The 23,701-nt window shown below is 46.5% G+C and overlaps 1 protein-coding gene across 1 annotated transcript in view; it reads left to right on the top strand.

Annotated features, from left to right (window-relative positions):
- Positions 1-231: 231 nt before the first annotated feature.
- Positions 232-23,701, top strand: part of LOC120515940 (fatty acid-binding protein, intestinal-like) — a 29,604-nt gene continuing 6,134 nt past the window's right edge. Inside the window, exons 1-3 of the mRNA XM_039737331.1 lie at positions 232-453; positions 8,567-8,649; positions 16,699-16,871. Of these exons, the coding sequence (XP_039593265.1) occupies positions 8,583-8,649; positions 16,699-16,871 (240 nt within the window). The 5' untranslated portion in view covers positions 232-453; positions 8,567-8,582. The remainder of the gene's footprint in view (positions 454-8,566; positions 8,650-16,698; positions 16,872-23,701) is intronic.

Raw genomic sequence — 23,701 nt, 5'->3', positions numbered from 1 at the left:
ATTTATGGACTTATTTGTTTTGATTCCTCTGTATGTGTGGATTACTCGGGTTGTTACCGACCATCTGGTGTAAATTCCATGTCAATAGCCCCATTATATTTACTTAGCTGTTAGGGTTCTTGTCGCGTTCCTCCGAATTGTAACTCGCTTGTGTTTTGTTCTGAGCTCTTCACTTGTGGTGATCTATCTTGTCCTGTCACACAAGCAGACAAACTCAGGCTGTTGTTGACTTGATTATGTTGACCTGATTTGTAAGATACTTTGGATAAATGTAAATGGTAATCTCAGAAGGTGTGACACCTGTGAACGAGCAACAAGCAGAGAAGATGTCAAGGTGTGTGACAGCAAGGGACCAGTGAGCTGGACAGCACTGGTGAGGAACCACCCACTTGTCACCGGCAATAAAAGCAGACGGGCTGAGCTGGAGGCTGGCACACCACTGCAACAGGACAGGTGAGTTACACGGCAGGGGCTAGGCGGGTCGTCCTTTTATTTTTTTTTTTAAACCTGTGTGACACTGGTTAGCATTTAGGTGGGCTGCAGCTTCAGTGGAAAACAGAAGAGAAAACCCTGTAGGCAAAATGGGGAGCGTAGGTGTCACCCTGAAGGGCGAAACCAATGGCAGCAGGCCTGTGAGGACTGGGCGGGGGGTCTCGTGCTTGTCATGTGCTGACAGCTGCCACCGACAGGAAATAAAAAATCAAAAAAAGGAGAAGCGTGAAAGGACGCACTCAACACAGGTGGCTGAAACCAGAGACTCTGCTTATTTTAACAAAGGGCGGAAAGGAAAATAAAGATGGCAAGCAGGTTGGTGTAGGGGCGTGGCAGGTGATGTAAAAAGTCCCCAGCTGTTGCTGGAGTAAGTTGGCACAAAGGGCATTCATGACATTCACTTCCTTAACCTGCTTATGCCAGTTTGAGGGAAACTGGGGGCCTAAATGGTTCATCTTAATGGCATTGGTCCGCCAGCAGGACAGGGCACCAGTCCAGCAAAGGGTATACAATACAATACAATGCAGTTTATTTTTGTGTCGCCCAAAATCACACAGGGAGTGCCGCAATGGGCTTTAACAGACCCTGCCTCTTGACAGCCCCCCAGCCTTGACTCTCTGAGAAGACAAGGACAAACTCCCAAAAAAACCTTGTAGGGAAAAATGGAAGAAACCTCGGGAAGGCAGTTCAAAGAGACCCCTTTCCAGGTAGGTTGGGCGTGCAGTGGGTGTCAAAAGTAGGGGGTCAATACAATACAATACACAGAACAGAACAATTCCTTAATACAGCATAATAATAAAAATTTTCGAAGTACGGAGCAGAATTTAACAGTAGATGATATCACATAATAAGATTTGGATATTTTTAGAGTCCTGGAGACCTCATCCATCAAGCTGCCTCCCCATTTGGCCATTCCACGGCTTACATGTTGCTCGGCCAGCCAATCCGATGAAAGGAGGAAAAGGAGGGTATACTGGCTCAGAGTCACTCACTCACTTGGGGTAAATTTAAAGTCACCGTTCAAAGTTAAGAAACGTGACTTTGGGGTTGTGGTCTTAAACCCACACAAGCGTGGGGAGAACATGAAAACTCCACAAAGGCAGCAAATGTAGCAAGACAGTAACCCGACAAAAACGAGAAACGAAACGAGACAGCCTAAAATTAAAACAGTCAATTAAAACACAACATCTAAATGCTAAATTGAAGACGTGAATAACAGAATTGATCAACCAAAATCAATACAATTGAGACTCCTTAAGAGCAAAACAAGACAAAACAAATTATTAAGAATACAAAAAAGTTAAGAAACGTGACTTTGGGGTTGTGGTCTTAAACCCACACAAGCGTGGGGAGAACATGAAAACTCCACAAAGGCAACAAGTGTAGCAAGACAGTAACCCAGGACTCTGGAGCCAGCCGACAAAAACGAGAAACGACATACACCCAGCGCCAATTTAGAATCGCCAATCCACCTAACCTGCATGTCTTTGGATTGTGGGAGGAAACCCACGCAGACACGGGAAGAACATGCAAACTCCACGCAGGGAGGACGCGGGAAGCGAACCCGGGTCTCCTAACTGCGAGGCAGCAGCGCTACCACTGCGCCACTGTGCCGCCCAAAAGACAAAATAATAAATTAAAATAAGACAACATTTGTTAACATAGAAAAGGAGTAAGGTCCGATGGCCAGGATGGACAGAAAAAAACAAAAAAAAAAAAACGCCAGACGGCTGGAGAAAAAAAAATAAAATCTGCAGGGGTTCCAGACCACGGGACCGCCCAGTCCCCTCTGGGCATTTTACCTCACATAAATGAAAGAGTCCTCTTTGTAGTTAGGGTTCTCACAGAGTCACTTGATGTTGATGGTCATACAGACTATTGGCTTTTAATCCATCCATCATTGTTGGAACATCACAGTGCTTTGAGTAGATGGTGGTGGCACAAGCTCACAATGCTGGCACATAATGCGCGCCCCCTTTCAGGCCAGCAAATCAGAGATGAATTTTGGGATAAATGGCAGACTATGATGGGCTCACCTCTGGTTTTCATGGCAAAAACAGAATTTGAAGGCTTCGTCCACCTGGTGCCCTCAAACAGGAACAACAGCAGCATTTATTTCTATGGCACGTTTTCATACAAACAGTGTAGCTCAATGCCCACTGGGCATTCTACCTCACTTAAGTGGTCCAAATCAGTCCTCATGGTTTACAGGATTCACAGGAAGAATTTGATGATAACGGTCATGTGGACATCTGGGACACCCGCCATTCAGTCCCTAAACACAGGGGGGACAACATGGTACTGCGATCAGGGGGTGGTGGCTTGGAAAAGATAGCAGAGAAAAGTGCAGATTAGTACAGAATTGCAGAACCCAGAGGAAAATGATAATTCAGTGCCCATATAAACTAACAGGTATACAACTAAAAAAAAAAACATTTCAAAATGATGCTTTATAAATTGCTCCACAGTGTTAACCTGATGAATTTCTATTGATTCAAACAATTTTTGAAACTTGTTTAGCATGGTGGGAAATTACAATGTTGTTATTTTTTTATATATTTTATGATGAAAGTAGCTTTTCTATTAGTTGATTGAATGAATTAATTTATGTGCACGTCATGATTTTATTTAGTCACGTGTAACCACCCTGCTTTCCATATGACCCAGAAGTGCTTCCAAAAAGTCATGTTGTGTCACCTGAAGCATTCCCAGGTCTGCCTTGAAAAGGAGCCCACCGCCTCCCATCGGGGAGTCACAGTTGGCAACACTCAACTGTAGGACAGAAGGAGGATGAATTGGTTTTGTATGGTGGTTTGTTCATTGATCTTTGTATGGGTGCTTGTTTAAAGATGTTGTGGGTTTCTAAATATCTTTTATTTTATCTCAATATTGTGTTGGGCATTATTGTGTGTGAGGTTTTGGGCTCAGGCGCTCCCCCTGGTGGCTACAGCAGTGCTCTGAAAAGGGGAGTGACGTGCCCAACTCAAGTGCCGCTGCATTTTGAATCATCTGCAGCAGCTTGGTGGCACAGGGCAGCGGAGAGTTACATAATCCAGAAGTGTCAAGACCCAAAGCCCAGACCAGGAGTTGTGCTGCAAAGTCCGTCAGGTGTGGTCTGATCATCAGCTGCTCCAAGCTTGGCATCAAACCCCAGGCCAGGTCAAGTGCCATGTGGAGACAATGCCCAGTATGTGGACTCTGACAGCCGACAGCTAGAAGTCCTGGTGGCATCGTCAGGGGAGGATCTCCCTACTTTTTCTTTGTCCCAGAAGTGCTTCTGAAAGGACACAGCATGACACCGGAAACATTCCTCACTTCACTGGAGTCAGCAGGACAACACTCAGCAGAGGCAGAGGAGGAGGAAGACTTGGATATTATTGTGACTGTGGTGTTATTGTGGCTGATTACTGGTCAACAGCAGGACCTAGTGGAATAAATGTCCTTTATTTTATTCATTTAACATGTGCTGTATTGCTGTGTCTTGGGTTTTTGGGGGCTCAGTGGCACCCACTTGTGGTCACAGCAGAATACAAAATCCTTAACAGTAACCCAATTAAGGGTTTACATGGCTGCATAATCAGGTTACTTGGCATTTTAGAAATCAGGTTTCTGTGAATAATCAGGTTATTGATGCGCATGGGAACATGGAAAATGAAGGTTGTAAAGTCGGTACCCACATACTATGAGGTATCATACTGTATAGTATGTAGTGTTGGCCTTTATATTACAAAAATGACATGACAGCACTAGAGAAAGTTCTGAGATGTCATGTCTCAGCCTGGCTGGCGTTCAGATTTGTGTTTCGTATTCTTTTTTGTTCAGTTTTGGTCCTTTGATTCACGTGAATTACGTCAATGTTACTTTTGGTGATTATGTGCATTATGTGGAATATAGCGCCGACACAGACAGATGGTGAGACATACAAGTCCTAAAGCACACACTTTTATTTTCCTCTTTTTGTTGCCTCTTCAGCACAAAGCACATATCAGTAGCCAACAACACTATTGCTCTGTCCCTTCTTTCTGTTCCCTTCTTTTCTTCTCTTTGTCTATTCTTCTGCCGCCTCCACTCCTCTCCTCACAAGCTCTGTCCTCCACCTCCTGACTCCAGCTCTCTGAATGGAGTGAGGCGGCCTCTTTTATACCACACCTGGAAGGGCTCCAGGTGTTCTCAGATTGGATTCCATCAGCACTGCTGGATGTGGTGGTAGTGCTACATGGGCACACAGACCACCTTCTGGCAGCACTTCCGGTTGTGGTGGAAGTGCTGCAGTCTAGGTCTCCGCAAGTGTCCAGGCGCCCCCTGGCGGTGACCATGGGCCCCACCAGGGCTTAGTTTCCAAGCTTCAAGTCCGTGGTCCTAACATACCCCAGAGGGGTCGCCCTCTTGTGTTCGTGGAAGGTATTGTTCCCAATATGTCCTCTCCCCCGGTGCTTTTGTCATAGGGGCGTCCTGGTCAGGGATCTTCCCCGGTTGTCTGACACAATTACTGTATTATTTATTTTTTATTTCATTTATGTATGTAAGCTGCCTTTGTTATGTTCCATGTGTTTTGTGGTGGTCCACCAAGACACGGGACCACCTGAAAATCACCACTAGGAACTGCTCTCCGCCCATAAATCCAAAGGGTCTGCCGCAGTTCTTGGTGGTTCATTTAGAGAGTGTTGGCTTTACTTGTGTTTACTGTCCGACAAGTCCTAGAGTGTCACAAACTGCGGTCTAACTGACTGACAGTCCATTATCAGGACACAAAAGGCTCATCCACCTATAGATCTCTGAGTTGACCCCTTAACAGAGATGGCTGGATGGAGAAATCAAAGAGAATCTTCACCGTGCTGCCAACTTTGTCCAGGTGAGATAAGCCTTGTGGAGCAGATAGACAATTGTATCCTCCACTTCAATCTTTGTCCGATAGACAAACTACAGTGGGTCCAGGTGGTCTATTACAAGACTCAGATAGTCCAGAACCAGCCACTCAAAGGTCCTCCTGATGTGAAATAATTGTAGTTTCTTCATAAACCCAGTGGTGCAACTTGAACACATCATCAGTGATGATCCCAGGGTCATAAGGTGTTTCGAGTCTTAGATCAATAGAGACCTTCACCTGGGTGACCCAACTCAGGACAATCAGTCCCCAGCTTATGTCCAAGTAGCATACTACACCATGGATCTCCCCTCTTGATCCACAACCACCTTGATGCTTTTTCTGCACCGCCTATGATGCTGTTGGTGACTCTTCTTTCCTGCATCCCTCTAATGCCAAACAGAACGAGTGTCCGATGTAGAGACCGCCCTGCAAAGCCCCTGTGGCCCACCTCAATGGCCTTGCATCGGTCCTTCCACCCATGCCTTCTACATTCCTCTACCAGTTTGAGGTATTTTGCTTTCTTGTGCCTCATGGTGTTGGCCTTCTCTGACAGTGAGTTCCATCATGGTCACTCACTTAGACTGGTCAGATGTTACAACCAAATCTGGCTTGAGTGCCATCCTTGTGATGTGTTCCAGAAACTTCACCTGCTCCTGGTATCAGCTATTCGGTCATGGCACTACCTACACCTCCCCTCTCCCAAGGATTTTGGACAGCAGCTGATGATGTGCTCCAAAGAACCTCTTGCCCGGTGCAGGCGGCATGCCAGGGTATGCTAAACCCCAGCAATGCAGGTTGAATGGCCCTTGGAAGAACATCAACTTCAGTCAGGCTGGTTCTGATTTCCAATGTTCTGCCCATGTGTTCTTAAGGGCAGTTTTATGATCCTAAATGATCCAATCTCCCTGGTGGCAAATAGCCAGTACCCTGCTATGCCGTTCCTCTTCCACCTCTGCATGGATCTCTTCCTGGATCAGCTGACATCTCTCTCCTCCGGAGGGAGAGTGACACTGGTCTGTAGTCGTTAGGCCTTTGTTGGTGTTTTCCACAGCAGTGGCACTTTCTGAAGACTTAAGGACAGACTGAACAGGTGACAGGGGACACCACCACAAAGTTGGTCAGCACAGGCCTTAAGGATCCATCTGGTGTCGCTATTGAAGAGGATGGTGAGGTGGTCAGTGCTGTCACTTAAGAGTCCAGGATCCTGGTAGTGCGTTTGCGTAATGAGCCGGTGCTCAGCTGTTTCTTGCCTTGCGCCAATGCTGCCAGGGTAGACTCTGCCTCCTTGTGACTCTAAACTGGATCAAACAGGTGTTCTTATTATTTCATACTGCTCAGTTTGCTTCTCTCCAGCCTTGTCCTTGTAATGTGGTCAGTGGAAGGAGCAGCTGTCTGCATTGCTTCACGTCATGTGTGGACCACCAGACGAGCACACTGCTGCCCAAACCGGGCACAGACACACACAGAGGCACAAGTACAAGCACACAGTTGTATTTTTCTTTTTTCCTTGTGAGAAACGCCTTCTCCTGTTTCCCACAAGCACATCACAGTCCAGCACAGTCACAGCACAATATAAATGTCTCTTCTTCTTTCTCTCCCTTATTCTCCTCTACTCCTCCTGGCAAGCTTCGCCTCCCTCTTCCCAACTCTGACTCCTGTAGTAGTGTCTGCTGGCTCCTTTTATATGGCACCCCGAAGTGCTCCAGGTGCTCACTGACGCATTTCCGGCAGCACTTCTGGGTGTGGCAGAAGACCTGCACTCCAGGGTTCAGCAGCTGCTGCAGCACCCCTTGGTGGTGCCCACAGATCCCAGCAGGGCTGTATCCAACTTCAACTCCCATGGAGCCCTGCAGGAGTCCGAAGCACCACTGCAACCCAGGGGGCTGCCATCTAGCATTCCGGGGGAGGTATTGCTCTGGTTACGCTACACCTACCCCCCCAATCCCAGTCCTACCAGCATGGAGGCATCCCCGGCCATATGCCACACATGCGAAGGCGGAAACTCTTCCATTTATTGGCGTCACCTTTTGCCGCCCTAGACAATCACAGGCACCCCAAGAACAGGAACACCGAGGCTCTACGAACCCTGAGGTTAACTTACAGTTCACAAATATGAAGACCAGAGCAGCTGCAAAGCACAGAGACAGGGACATGTCAGGGCCAGAGAGGTAATTTTTTATAGTGCCTTACACAGTAAAGTTCATAAAAAATTAAAAGTTTAAAGGAACATGGCACCTTAAGGCCTGCAGTGAGCACGAGACTGGCATGTGCCAGCAATGATGCTTGACTGACAGCCCTGGAGCTGCACTGTGCTGCCATCTTGTGGCACTTCAGTTCCATGTTTAGAGTGTTGGATGATTTGGGGTTTTATGATTTTGTTGAGAATCCTGGGCTGGATGTGTGAGGTGGCAGTGGGTGGCAGCGGTGTGGGTGCTGCCGTCTGCTCCAGATCTTGAGGTGCCAGTACCCGGCAGGTGTACCAAAAGATTTTGGGGAGCCATTAGAAATAAAGAATGGTAGATAAATACAGGCTTTCATGCCAATCTTGGGAATGTGTCACCATTGGTCACTGAGTTCCCTGGCTCCCCATTAAAACGCTAGAGTGGACTGTGCGGTCGTACTGTGTCTCAGCTGTTCATAATGGAGCTAAAGTCCCCCTAGAGGCTCCCCGCTCAAATCTATCACAGCTGCTCTACATCTTCTGTTGCTCTGACATCGTGCTGAAAGCAGAGCCCACAGAGGATCAGTCAAGCAGCAGCAGCACCCCTCGTACACCTCCTTTTGTGCCAGGCATGAGCTGCTCAACAAACAAGTCCTCGGCCCCAGCGGACTACGCTGAATATGAACCTCACGAGGCTAATTAAACAACATGATGAATGCCCAGGGGGAATGGCGTCAACTTCCTTGTCAACGCAAGATGCCCATGGAGGTAGGAGTCATGGAAGCAAAAAGGTGAAACAGAGGGCACTGCCAGAGCAGAGTGGCAGGAGGGAGAGTGCAGAAGAGTCGCACAAAGAGGTGGGTGGCATCTGGGCATTGGCAGCACGCTTTACAGGGGGGGCACCAGATAGTCAGAAGGAACAATTGAGATGGGTGGGCAACAGACATCCGTTTTCTCAGTAGTAAGGAGGAGAAGTCATCAAGTGGACCCTTGCCAGGCTGACTTGCACCACCTCGCCGGCTGCTAACTGTTTCATTCTTTTATAGAACCAGAGGAGGAGCGATGGCCTTCAACGGGACCTGGATTGAGTACAAAAATGAAAACTTTGATGAATTTCTTGCAGCTTTGGGTAAGTTGAACCGAGCGGTGTCATGCTAGAGCAGGGGTACTCAGTTATGGCGCTGGAGGTCCGCAGTGGCTGCAGATTTGTTTCTCAAACTAGTATTATAATTAGAGCCCATTTATTTACTACTAAAGCTGTGTTTCTCAACCATTCTCATGTCATGACCCACTTATGTCCATGGTTGTGTGGTCTCCAAGGGGAGAAGGGGGTCCACCTTGATGAACTGAGCACAAACATCAGAGTTGTCTCCCTTGGTGAATCTAGCACATACTTCAGAGTGGGCTAGAGGGGTCTGCTTTGGTGAATCAAGCATGATAATTAGAGATGCCTCCTTTGGTAAACCGAGCTCATACATCAGGGCAGGCTGGATGGGTCTTCGTTGGTGAATTGAACATCAAAGTGGGCTTGAGGGGACCCCCTTGGTGACTTGGGCACAAACATCAGAGTTGTCTCCCTTGGCGAAGCTAGCATGAATATCAGGTTTGCTCCCCTTGGAGAGCTGAACCCGAACCTCAGGGTTGCCCTCCTTGGTGAACTGAACATGAACATCAGAGTGGGCTGGAGGGGTCCCGCTTAGTGAATTAGGCACAAACATCAGAGTTATTTCCTAGGTTGAACTGAGCACAAACATCAAAGTGGGCTTGAAGGGTCCCCCTTGGTGGCTCGGGAACAAACATCAGAGTTGTTTCCCCTGGCAAAGCTAGCATGAATATCAGGGCTGCCCCCTTGGTGACTCGAGCACAAACACTAGGCTTACTCCCCTTGGTGAATTAAAAGTGAATATCAGAGCGGGTTGGAGGGGTTCCCCTTGGTAGCTCAATCACAACCATCCTAGTGAACTGAACATGAACATCAGGGTTGCCCTTCTTGGTGAGCTGAGTGTGAACATCAGAGCAGGCTAGAGGGGTCCCCCATGGTGAACTGAGTGCAATCGTCAGAGTAGCGACCCACTGTGACCCACTACCACTATAAACCAGGGGGCTGCCATCTAGCATTCCGGGGGAGGTATTGCTCTGGTTACGCTACACCTACCCCCCCAATCCCGGTCCAACCAGCATGGAGGCATCCCCGGCCATATGCCACACATGCGAAGGCGGAAACTCTTCCATTTATTGGCGTCACCTTTTGCCGCCCTAGACAATCACAGGCACCCCAAGAACAGGAACACCGAGGCTCTACGAACCCTGAGGTTAACTTACAGTTCACAAATATGAAGACCAGAGCAGCTGCAAAGCACAGAGACAGAGACATGTCAGGGCCAGGGAGGTAATTTTTTATAGTGCCTTTCACAGTAAAGTTCATAAAAAATTAAAAGTTTAAAGGAACATGGCACCTTAAGGCCTGCAGTGAGCACGAGACTGGCATGTGCCAGCAATGATGCTTGACTGACAGCCCTGGAGCTGCACTACCACTATAAACTACAGCAGCCCAGTCGCTGAGAAACACTGCTAATGAATCAATATATAAATATATTTTCAGCTTTGTTTTAATCGTTTATTACGATTCAGAATCCTTGGTTGCCTATTTCAGTTTTAAACGGCTGCATTGAGGTTTTAATTGTTTCCTGTTTTCTTAAGCAGCCATCAGCTAATAATGAGGTGCAAATGACAAAGGAGTCAGCAGCTCTCCAGATGACGGGTGTCCGTTTAAACCTGTGTACCTGCACCATGAAGCATCGCCATTAGTAAAATGCTTTGAAATAAATGAAAGAGAAGGACCACAAAACATGCGGGTAAAGTTTCTGAAAAATATATAGTTTGTGTCTTGTCAGAATGAAAAGCCCAAACGAGCCGTTTAATTAAATACCAAGTTTCATTATCTGCTGAGACTGACTTCTAATTACAAAAATGGCAGCCACTGGGGGACCTCCAGGGCTGTAATCGAGTACCCCTGTGCTAGAGGGAATATCAGTTGCTCCTTAGGTCCCGGGACCACTAAGGGGCATCTTTTTATTGTTTCTCTTTCTCAATGCTATAGTGCAGGGTTCCCCCAAGTTCAGTCCTGGGGTCCCACTGTGGCTGGAGGATTTCATTGCAGGCACTTCCTGCTTCTAAATAATCGAGTTGTTTAATTAGTCTTTTTCTTCTCTTATTAATTACATTCCTGAATATGTGCTAGTATATTTATGGTGGTTGAACGGGGAATATGGATCAGGTCCTAAAGAATTGTTGGGACCCCAGCTGGGGTCATTAAACTGAAAACAGAAACAAAAGCACAATGGTGTCAAACAACAGGACTACAGGCTTTAGCTGCTGCTCAGTTGAGGGGGTCCGACCTATTAGGGGCTCCGTCTAGCAAATTGAGACGCCTCCTTCTGGTGATGCTCGGCTTTAAAGGACTTGGCTCAGAAGGGGCGGGGTCAGTTGCTGTCTCTGGGTGTCTTCCTAGAGCCGTGCAGGCAGAAGCAGGTGATAATGTTAGCGGCAGCGCCCCCTTTTGTCCCAGAGTGGTATTACATATCTGTAATTGAGCATGGAAGGTGACCCTTCGTCGTGCATGAGTGACATTACATACCACAAAATTTGTTATATCTTTACATGTTTACTTTCTTTCTTTTCTCCGATTATTTTTAATTCACCTTTTCCTGAGGCATTTACTTCCAGTACTGACAATTAGTGATGTGCAGTACAGACACGGGTGCAAATGGCACGGAATATAAAGGGAAATATAAAATGGACTTGCCAGCTAATTAATAAGAGAAAGCTTAAATGACCAGAACATAAAAATGTGCAAAATCTCAAAAAGCAAGAAAAACAACAATATTTAATGTTAATAATTAAGCCTTCTTGGCTCATTGAAGGTAAGCACTACCGCTCTGGGACACGAGGGGGCACTCTAGCTGATGATTTTACACATTTGAAAAAGTAAAGGGCGATGGATATTAATTTAAATGGCATTCACTTTGTTATCTATGCCTGTTTTATGATCTTTGCATTTTCATGTGGATGGAGGTTTTTTTTAAAAAAACTCCAGTGTGGATGGGCCTAAGACTCAGACCCCTTAAGTGTTTCGATTTTTTTTCTTAATTAGCAGCCAATCAATAATGAGACACAAAACGAGCCAATGTGTGACCTAAAACACAAATAAAATACATGAAAAATAAAGAATTGTGAAGGTCCCAGTTAATCTGCTCAGATCCATAAGACGTTTTGATGGTGGTCTTAGAAAAAAAAAGTAAATGAACAGGTTTAGAAATGTCTGCTATGGCATGGAATTAAATAATGGGATACCTTAACAGCAAAAATCAATTTCTAACTAAGAAACTGGTTGGTGTGAAATTAGTTGGAGTCTGGTCATCAGTTGGCTCAGGTCACATCTCAAATCTGTTTAAGGAAAAAAATAAATAAATAAACCAGCAGCAAAAATTGGTCACAAACTAAGAAAAGTGTTAGAATAAAAAGCACGATAGCAGTCCAGGGGCTTCATTAATAAAAGATGTGCATGTGCAACACCCTTCACAAATTTTGGGATTTCTAAAAGAAAACTTGCGTATTCTTATCATATCCCAATAATTTTGATAATTTTCGTCCTATCTCCAATTTACCATTCATTTCAAAAATTCTCGAAAAGATAGTTGCTGCACAGATCCACTCATATTTAACTAATAATAATCTGTATGAACGGTTCCAGTCTGGCTTTCGCCCCTTTCATAGCACTGAAACAGCACTTATAAAAATAACCAATGATCTCCTTATGGCAGCTGACTCCGGTTTACTTTCCATTCTTATTCTCTTGGATCTGAGTGCAGCTTTTGACACTATTTCTCACCCCATTCTACTTAGTAGGTTAGTCTCAATCGGTCTCTCTCATACTCCTCTAGCCTGGTTCAAGTCATACTTGTCTGATCGTACTCAGTTTATTCGATTGAAATCATTCACTTCTCAGTCCTTTCCTCTGGTCACTGGCGTCCCCCAGGGATCTGGCCTGGGGCCCCTTCTTTTCATTATCTACCTTCTCCCGCTTGGATAAATTTTCCGTAAATATAATATTCAGTTTCACTGTTATGCTGATGACACCCAGCTTTATCTGTCCACCAAACCTGATTCTGCTCTCCCCCCATCCTCCCTTACTCTCTGTTTAGCTGAACTAAATACATGGTTCTCTTTTAACTTTTTGAAACTCAACAGCAATAAATCAGAGCTTCTCCTGGTAGGCTCTAAATCAACATTATCCAGAACTAATAGTTTTCTATTGCTATCAATAACTTGCCGGTCTCTGTTTCCCCATGTGTGAAAAGTTTGGGTGTCATCCTTGACAGTACTCTGTCTTTTAATTCACACATCAATAATGTCACTCGGTCTGCTTATTTCCAGTTGCGTAACATCAATCGTCTCCGTTCCTTTCTTACTCCACAGGCCACTGCCATTCTTGTTCACAGCCTTGTTACTTCTCGGCTTGACTATTGTAATTCACTTCTTTTTGGTCTTTCTCAAAAATCAATTCATAAGCTTCAATGTGTTCAGAACTCTGCTGCCCGTATTATCACCAGGACCCCTTCTATTCACCACATCACCCCTGTTCTCCAGCAGCTCCATTGGCTTCCGGTCAAATATCGCATTAATTTTAAAATACTTCTGTATACATTTAAGGCTATTCATCATCTCTCTCCTCCATATCTCTCTGATTTGGTACAGATCATCATCCCATCTCGGTGTCTCAGATCCTCTTCTTCTCTTTCTCTCTCTGTCCCTGTCCCCCGTCTTGCCACTATGGGGAACAGGGCTTTCAGTTGCTCTGCTCCTCGACTTTGGAATTCCCTACCTCCTGAAATAAGAAACATCACCTCTTTCTCTCTTTTTAAGTCTAGACTAAAAACTCACCTATTCAAAATAGCTTATCCCACATAACTTTCTCCATTTTCCTATCTCGGAACTGTTTTATGTTTTATGTTTTATGATCTTGTAATATACCTGCTCTTTTGCCTGCTTTTTATTTTCTTACTTTTATTATTATATTTTACTGTGTACAGTGTCCTTGAGTGTTTTGAAAGGCACTTTCAAATAAAATGTATTATTATTATTATTCTTATGGCAGCTTTCAGCCATTTCAGTGACACTGGGAAATAACGACACTCTTCATCAAGTCGGGAAATGAAGGCAGATCAGATAAACAAGGACTCACATGCATAATAATTCCTGTCACCAAGTTATGAATATAAAGTGCATTGACGTGACAGACATACTGAGGCTCAGATGTGATGAATTCGATGCACAGACTGCATTTTACTTCCATTTTAAGAAGTCCAGTGCTATGTATTTGCAATGACGACATTATTTAGTTGCTTGTCAGTTTATATCGTTTTCTGGACTAGCCGACAGGTTAGGAATATCTCAGCCAAGCTTCAATTCGTCTTTCCTGCTGTGTTGGCAGCCACTGACCGACTGGCAGACCCTACATCCAGTTTTCGTATTGTGTAGGTGTACATACATGGAACACAACATCATAACAAGGCAGTCTGCAGTGTTGTACGGTTCTCCTAGCATAATCGGACCACTAATACTGCAATCATATTGCAATAACAAGAAGGAAGCTGCTTTTGTTAACCGAGAGCAGTGACACTCCATTAACACACAAGTCTTCTGTGAATGACAAATGGCACAGCTCAGTGGCCTTGGTCAGCCTGTGTTTCATTTATTTAGAGGCAAAGCAGCCTTGACAGACATGATGGTGCTGTGTGTGGTGGGTGAGTCGTTGGAAAGGTAATGGCTAGACCCTCAGTGTTTCATAAGGAATCACATCATTACACATGCCAGGTGATAGTGGCTACCTGCTGTATCCAGAAGAGGGGGCTGTTTCTTCCCTGTAATGTGTTTCTTGATGCAGAATTGACTAGAATCAAATGCCATCCCTTTTATACCCATGGCGGAAAATAATTACAAGAGACTGAGAAATATGGTACAAAAAGAGATATATGTATTTAACTTGCTATAAAAGATAACAGTCATTCCCAGAGTATAATGCATAATAATCCTGTATACATACATATTCAGGCCGGAGAGAAGTCAAGGAACACCATAGCCAAGTGGGAGAATGCTGACAATCAACAATGTCAGCAGCATAGTGAGACACCGCTGACGTCGTACTGGATCCTCGTCATTATAAACACTCACATAATTATTGTAGATGCCACAGGGGCTGGATGGGCATCCTGGCTAGAAGATGGGATGGTTCTTTACCCGGTAGAGAGGCTTCTAATAGGCAAACAGGCATCCTGGCCAGGGAAGAGAAACAGGATCAGACCTGGACAAGAGGGCCAAAAAGGATGGACGGACAGCCCACCGGAACAGGAAGATGTTGCTGGGGACTGTTTACTCCTCCAGCACATTAGATGGCAGCAGCCCCGGATAGCGGTGCCCAGTATGGAACCAGTAGGGCATGCTGGGAAGTGTAGTCCCACAACACAGTCCTGCTGGAGCCCCTGGGTGCCGCAGGGTGATGCGTCACCTAAAATGAGACTTCTGTCAGGCAGTGGCCCTGGCATCAGAAGTACTCCCGTGGCCTCAATAACAGGGGTGTATGTATATCAATGTATAGGTGAGTCGGAGCTGGGAGGAAGAAAGACAACACTCAACTGGAGGAGGGCAGTGCGATGGTAGGAGTTGGAAGGAGAGAGATTTTTGTGTATTGGAGAGAGAAACCTGTGCTTTTGTGCTACTTTGTGGTACTGTAGAAGGCATACGGTTGAATAAACCATCCTTTATTTGCACCCGGGACTCTTTCTGTGTTTGTGTTGGGGGTTTGGGCCATTAACACCCTGGTTTCCATTACATTACATAGTCACAGAATTCATGTCAGATATGGGCGACTACCAGAAGAGCTGGCTGGTTATTATTAACTTCACAGATTTGGTCAAGCAGACATCAGTACTTTACAAAACAATCTACTGTTGTCCTTCACATGTTTCCACCCCTCCATCTCCCCAACCTGACTCACAGCAGTCACTTGTCATTCTCCCTGGCAGTCTCTCTCTCTCTCAGCTGAATTGGATGGCTTTGTGAAATAAATGTCACAAATTACAATTTGTGCAAATAACCTTCTTGCTACAGTCCACCCTTTGACCATGTAATCTGTGAACCTCCCTTATGCCTTTCCCGGACCCCCAGGATGCTGAGGGGAGGCCATGTAATGTCACGCGTGATCTTGCACTGCCATTTGCAGAGCACAACCAGGTGCCTTTGAATGCAGGGGGCGGGGTCTCGATGTGTCAGGTGGGACGCTGTTCTACCAGCTAATGAATGTCAGCAGCATTGTGATTGCATATGCATGATGCTGATTAGCATGGAGTGTCAGCCATTTTCTGAACAAGGTGCTGAAGCCTATTCCAGTTAGCAGAGGGCGCAAGGCAAGAACAAACCCAGGACAAGGCGCCAGTCCATCGCATGGCAAACACACACATATACCTCAATCACACACAAGGGGGCAATTTAACGTCGCCGGTCCGCCTTCCTTCTACAGCAGGGAGCCACCCTCAGATCCTGGAGGGCTGACATGGCTGCAGGTTTTCATTTGAGCTGCTTTCTAAATTGGTAACCAGTGTGAAGGATGGACAACATCTGAGGACCATCTTCCTTGCTGGAGTTGACTTGGGACCCTTACCTGCAGGCTGTGATGCCAATAATATGGAAGGACAGGTGTGAGCACCTGGAGGAAACCCATGTAGAAATGGGGAGAACATGCAAACTCCATGCACGGAGGGACACAAACCCTGGCCTGCTTACAGTGAGGCAGTAGTGGTACCACTGTGCTACCGTGCTGTCCCATAACAAGTGAAAGTGTTGTTATGTGATCTCTGTGGGGAACATGGTGCTATAATGACATGAAGCCTCCATGAGCTGGCCAGACATCCAACATGGATGTGAAAGGAGAAAGAAAAGAAAATCAAAGTGCTAAGATCCAAGCAGGGGTCTCCTGAATGAAACCTGAGAAAAGCAAGATGAATAAGGAGAGATAAAGGATAACGGACACTGAGATGGACCCACCAAAGACTGCACATAACCAACTGACTCCCAGGGTTACATAACACCCCTCTAACCCACTGTCTGCGTTTTTTCACAGGTGTTGACGCCGTGAGGAGGCAACTGGCTCGGAATATATCATTGCATGTGACCATAAAGCAGGATGGTGAGCGTTTTACCGTATTTGAAAAAAGCAAACTACGCTCAAAGGAGTTGACCTGGACTTCGGGCGAAGAGGTGGAGGGGGAGGATCCTGACGGGACAAAGATAAAGGTAAGGAGGTCCATTCTGTGAATGTGGTGTGGTGGAGCAGATGGCACAACTGAGGCCAAGTTGTCTAACAATGAAGAGCTGGCCCCACCAGTATGGGTGCCTCAGGACCTTAGAATCGTACCCCCCAAGTACAGAAAGCCTGCAAGTCAAGCAGTAGCAGGTGGGCAACCAAACACAAAGTAGAAAGAGAGGGAGGAGTGTGGGGAGGAGTGTGCTGCTGCCTCTCAATTATAAACTAGTGACATGATGGTGTGTCCACTTTGGCACATGTGTCACAGGACAACAGGTTTAGCATCTTCAGGGGGGAGGAAGTGGAGACTGTCTGCCCAGCAAGCCCTGCGATTTACAACCAGGTGATGTTATGCAGTGCCCCTTTGGCAAGGGAAGTTAAACTCCTCTACCTAATATTCTGCTTGGCAACAAGCCCCCAACTACAATAGTCAAGTTTTGCCCCACCCACCCAGCCAGGTCAGGTTCTGCCCCGCCCACCCAGCCAGGGTAAATGATGCTCCGCCCACCCAGCCATGTGAAGCTGAATTCGGCCCCCTTTAAAGCTCCGCTCTCCCCGGGCATACCAGCTTATTTTTAACTCTTACTGCTGCAGAACCCCCTCAAATCCCAAGCCCCCCTAACACCCCCTGACCAGCATCTTAAAAGAAGTGAATGGAACCAAGGGCTACTCAGCCTATTTTAGCTTCTCCAGTCTCTTTTACCAAATGAATCCAAAATTAAGTTAAAATATGACTCCAAATAGCCAATCAGAGGTCATCTTGTAATTAGGTGATTAGCATAAGGTTTAAACCCCCTTGGACCAAGAGGGATTGAATTTGATGACTTTGAGACCTCAACCTACACCGACCATCCAAACTCCCCACAAGCTGGGCAGGACTTATTTACTTAGGCCTTACTTCACCCTTCCGCTGATGACCATTCGCCATCGACTCCTATGCTGTGCCCCAATCCCGACCCCAAATTCATTTAACATTTGCATTAAGATCTCTGTGCCAAGCGTTTCTTGGTCATTCTCACCTACGGTTTTTTACTTTTGGGCTCCATGTTAGTGCCTGTCTTGTGATGTTGGGCGTGATCATGCCACCTCCACCTACACCTCTATGAGGCGCTGCAACCACAGCTCCGCACTGCTGATGGTTTCTGGCCACTGAATCCATTGGATGCAGCCTAAGTAACAATAGATGATGGTCTGGGTTTTCCTCAGAGTGGCCTTTGCTGTTCTCCGTGTCTCTGCTCCACTTGACGTCTGCGCTGGTGGCTTGGCCAAACTGTTTGGGGTTCCAGGTGCTCAGTGGGCAGTGCCTTCGCTAAACTCACAGCTGCTGGACCCCATGTGATGGTGATGAGAAAACAACAGAATTTAAACACTGGTGGGGGGTAAAAAGAGACCCACTGTAGGTTGGAGTGGTTCAAGCAATTTAGAAATCATCACAATGTAAGTCTGCGGTGGGCTGGCGCCCTGCCCGGGGTTTGTTTCCTGTGTTGGCTGGGATTGACTCCAGCAGACCCCCTTTGACCATGTAGTTAGGATATATGGATAATGGATGGATGGATCACAATGTAAGTAAGCACTAGGTGACGACATAAGAGCCAAACAGACAATTATTCAAGTAGTTCAGAAGGTTCGGTGTATTTAAACATCAGTGGGCGACAGGACACAAAGTCATTAAATGCTCAGGAGGCTCTAAGGCCAGCAGAAGAACAAGAGCAGAGGGTGACATGCCATCTGAACAGGTTGATGTGCTCACACAGCAGATTTAGGCAGGCAGGGGTTCTGTAATTAAGAATTTGCTGTCCCTGTTCTTACATCTAGACATCAATTTTCTGAATCCTTTGGGCTTTCATGACAGCACTTAGTACAAGTCCATGGCAGGGCACACTCACTCATACGGTGCCAGTCTTGTGTAGCCAGTTAACATAACAACTCCAATACTTAAGGGGCACATTAAGAGTCACCAGCTAACCTAACTGGCATGCATTTGGGTTGTGGGAGGAAAACTAGAAGGCTAGAAAATCCAAAATGAACACAAGCAGAGCATATGGAGCCCCCATAGACAGTGACAAGGCCCGTCTGCTAAAGCTTGGGTGGCAGGAGCACCAAATGCCATCCGCCAATTCCTTTACTTTTATCCCCATAACTTTCAGCCTCATTATGAAGCAGCAATCCTTCTCTCATTTTCCATAACGGTGGTCCAAGAGGAAGCAGTATGATGGAAATAATTTAACATCATGCTTTTCATGGGGTAGAAACTGAGTTACATTTAGGGCACATTAGATGAGCCCAAGTGGTGAGAGGCTGGTGACATGTGATGCATAACAACTGAAGGACAACGGACATTTAACACCACAGTGTGCCTTAATAAGACCCTGTCAAAGCCCCGAGTACTAAACAGCTGTCTGCTCTGTGGTGTACATTTTAAGAAGTGTGGCCCCCTACTGGCAAAACAAGTGGCCTGCTAGGACAAGCCATGCAGTTCAGTCAGAGGGAATCTCCCAGTCACTCCATCCGCAATTGTTCCCATTGTAATAATGGGAATTATGGAATTATGATGCCGTGTTGCCTCAGTTGTTATGGTGTGGCATTTTCATTTGACTGATTACATGGTGGCACCTCAGGGAGATTTTTTCTGCAAAAATGAAAATGAAAATTATTAAATGAAAATGCAATCTGTCTTTTGCAATTTCATTTTCAAAGTCTGCACGCAGAAATGCTACAACAATTAAAATTAAAATGAAATTACTCCATTTGCATTTGCATATTCAGCCTGACCCTCAAAGAAGCTGTAAAAATGAAAAGCACAAATAAGCACTGGCGCCACCTGCTGATAGTTGAATCTTCATGTTCCGCTTAAAGTTCTCAACATGCAAATAACGCGGGTCAATGGCCGGGGTTTTGCACCTCGATTTCCAACAATTCTTTGTCCTTCATAGCAGCAGGGCCACTTCAATCTAGATTCGATATAGAATATTTCTCACTTTGACCATGTTTAATTCATGTGAGTTTTGATCTTTTCACCCCCGTACTGCGAACTTCACTGCAAAACTGTCTCACAAAATCCACGCAGTAATCGTAGTTCTGAAGAAAATAATCCATCCACCCATCCATTTTCTAACCCGCTGAATCCGAACACAGGGTCACGGGGGTCTGCCAGAGCCAATCCCAGCCAACACAGGGCACAGGGCAGGAACCAATCCTGGGCAGGGTGCCAACAAACCGCAGGACACACACAAACACACCCACACACCAAGCACACACTAGGGCCAAATCAGAATCGCCAATCCACCTAACCTGCATGTCTTTGGATTGTGGGAGGAAACCGGAGCGCCTGGAGGAAACCCACGCAGACACGGGGAGAACATGCAAACTCCACGCAGGGAGGACCCGGGAAGCGAACCCGGGTCTCCTAACTGCGAGGCAGCAGCGCTACCACTGCGCCACCCTGAAGAAAATAATGTGCTATTTAATTACAATACTTAACAAGACAGAAGTACAGTAAGCCTTTATTACATCACAGTTTACATTTATTTACACTGAAGTGGAAACGGTACTCTTTGTATTTTTGTAGTATTATATTGCACCTTCGGCGCCGAGCACCGTAATGGCGCTTCGGCGGAGGTGCTGGAGTAACCTGGAGTGCCGTCTGCAGCAGCAGTACAGGGACGGAGACAGCTGAGAGACTGACACCTGGGCCGCTCCACTTCTCCATCTGCTTCTTCTTCTTTCCATATCTTCCTGTCCTCTGCTTCTTGTTCTGTTACACTCATCACCCGCATGTCCACATTCATTAACCTTCTCTTAGGACTTCCTCTTTTCCTTTTCCTGGAAGCTCTGTCCTTAACATCCTTCTCCCAATAGACTCAGTATCTCTCCTCTGTACATGTCCAAACCGACGCAATCTCGCCTTTATGACTTTGTCTCCCAACCGTCCAGCTTGAGCTGACCCTCTAATGTACTCATTTCTAATCCTGTCCATCCGCGTCACACCCGGTGCTGCTAAGGTCCATTTTCCCAGATGTGCGGACATCGGCTGAGCTTCAGGCTCAAGAAGCTGGAGCAAAGTGTGGCCGATTAAGTTGTCACTGACCCCAAGTGAGCCGCAAGAAGCGGGGCCGGTGGTAAAAATGCGCAAGCAAATGACAAGGCAGATCATTGAGGCGTTGTGAAGCGTCGGTGAAGGAAGAGCATCAGAGATCCAGACCTAGAACGCGGTTTGCAGCGCCAGTTTAGTAAACGATGACAGCAAAGAAACCAATACATCTGCATCGCCGTAACAGGAGGTTCGCCTGTTTGCCTACGGCTGACCTGCGTTGAACACACCTGCTGCACCAAACAACAGCACAGCACTTAACATCCCGGTTGTGCCACCTGCCAGTGCCACGTCCCACCTGCCAGTGCCACGTCCCACCTGCGCCATCTGACAACACAGCACTCCCAAGCCCTGCTGATGTTCCCTCAACACCGACGGCATGACCAAAGCGGGAGAGAAGAGAGAGAGATTGGCATCATCAATGGCAGGAGCGCCTATAAACTCAGCACAGTCACACGGGCTATTCAAACTGGTGCAGCAAAAGGCAAGCTGTCGCTTTAAGGATAGCAAGCCACCTCAAAAATACATATAACTAGCCAACCCGCGGCGTAGCATACGCCGCATAATCAGGACGCTTTTTAAATGATTTTTAAGCACAGAGGAAAAAATAAACATTTGAAAAATCCGTAATTTAATAAACCACCAAGAAAAGTAACATTGCAACAATGCACGCTACGAACCAACATACAATTGTCCGTGACTGAAAACCGGAGGAGCGCCGTCGCGCTTTCTCCTTCCAAAGTGAAGGACGGGGTTGAACGGCGCTCGTTCAGTACGCACTGCCCGCTTATGTGCCCGCCCCCAACTCCCTACCTGAGTCGCTTTCGTCTGTGTACAGTCCACACGCACCTGTGAGTCACGTTGACTGTTAATTTTCCAAACACCGCCTCAGTCGGTTTCCACGTTGATTTTTCATTGTTCTTTGCGGTTCCGGCTGCTTTTTTTTATATATAATCCACCAAGTCACCCGACCATGGGGGGCTTTACAAAGGGCAGGGACGTAATCAGTGCGAGCGTATGACCCGCACGTACTGGGAATTCTCGTTCGTGGGGAACAATTGGAAGCCACGGTCTCCATCACGAATGGGGTTCAACGGCTTACCCACGCCGGGTAGACACACGTTGATCCATTCAGTGTAGCGCGCGTGCAGTACCGGACATACAAGTGCATCACAGACCTGTTAATGCTCAATCTCACGTGGCTGAAAGCCACTTGTCCCTCTAAGAATTTGGACGCCGACCGCTGTTGGGTCGTGTAACTATTTAGCAGGTGGGAGTCTCGTTCGTTTTCGGAAATAACCAGCCAAATCGCTCCACCAACTAAGAACTGCCATGCACCACCACCCACAGAATCGAGAAAGAGCTATCAATCTGTCAATCCTGTCCGTGTCCGGGCCGGGTGAGGTTTCCTGTGTTGAGTCAAATGAAGCGAAAGGCTCCACACCTGGTGGTGCCCTTCCATCAATTCCTTTAAGTTTCAGCTTTGTAACCATACTCCCCCCTGAACCCAAAGACTTTGGTTACCCGGTTGGCTGCCCGGCGGGTCATGGGAATGACGCCGGATCGCCTGTTGCGGGCCTGCATTGGTGAAGCAGGTGAGACGGTAATGAAACAGAGGCACAGGGCTTATTGGTTTTTAAAGACTGCTTCCTTCATTGGGTTTTAACCAATGCACGGAACGAACCAACACACAATCGTCCGTGCGGCGCTCAGGGTGGAACGGGAGGAGAGGAGAAGGACATCCACTCCGCTCCCTCCGTCATGCTAGTCTGCTGATTTCTCGTTCAGTATACACTGCCTGCTCATGTGCCCACCTCCAACTCGTCACTCGAGTCGTTGTCTCTTTGTACAGTCCAGATGCACCTGTGACTCACGTAGACTTTTCATTGCTCTGTGCGGTTTTGGCTGCCTTTCTATATATAATCCACCAAGACACCCGACCACGGTGGGAGGGGGTGTGTACAAAGTGCAGGAGTATCTAAGAAGACGCATGTTTGTCGCGGATGCGAATTGCTGTATGTAGCGTGTAAAACAGTTTGCTATAGTGCACGCGGTCGTGCGTCGTAACCGAAAACTCGTTTTTTAAAGACTGCTCACTTCATTGTGTTTTAACCTCAGTTGTAAAGGAACGTTTTAAGGATCCCATGGGATACCCTCGCAAACAGTTTTACACGCCATATATGGCGATTCACCTCCGTGAAACATGCCTCTATTAACAGTCAGCGTGGGTCGGAGCTGCATGTGACCTCTACGACAGACAAATATAAATGACGCCGGTTTTTCTGTGTCGTCGGGTCCGAGTTGGTGGGTGTGGCTCTGTGAGTTGTCGTCGTATCCAATGGTCTTGGAGTTGGTGGGCGTGGCTCCTTCCTGCGTGCGCCATAGGTGTCTCACTTGTCGGCAGCTTAGTGAATCCGCGCCCCTTCCGGCGTGCTTTCCATGGTTGTCTTGCCTTAGTGAATTATATATATAGATAGATGAGCAGCTAATCCAGCCATTGCGGTACTCTGTGCTGACGCTACACTATAATACTACAAAAATACAAAGGGTCCTGTTTATACTTCAGTGTAAAAATGTAAATTATGACATAATAAAGGCTAATTTCTGTCATGCAAAATATTGTAATTAAATAGCACATTAATTATTTCAGAACTAAAAATCATGTGTGGTCTTCGTATTTTGTGAGAGGATTTCGCTGTGAAACTCGTAGTAAAGGGGGTGAAAAGATCA

Source organism: Polypterus senegalus, chromosome 1 (assembly GCF_016835505.1).
Source record: "Polypterus senegalus isolate Bchr_013 chromosome 1, ASM1683550v1, whole genome shotgun sequence".
NCBI lineage: Eukaryota > Metazoa > Chordata > Cladistia > Polypteriformes > Polypteridae > Polypterus > Polypterus senegalus.
The sequence above is the reverse complement of the archived record's forward strand: the minus strand, read 5'-3'. Positions and strand labels throughout refer to the sequence as shown.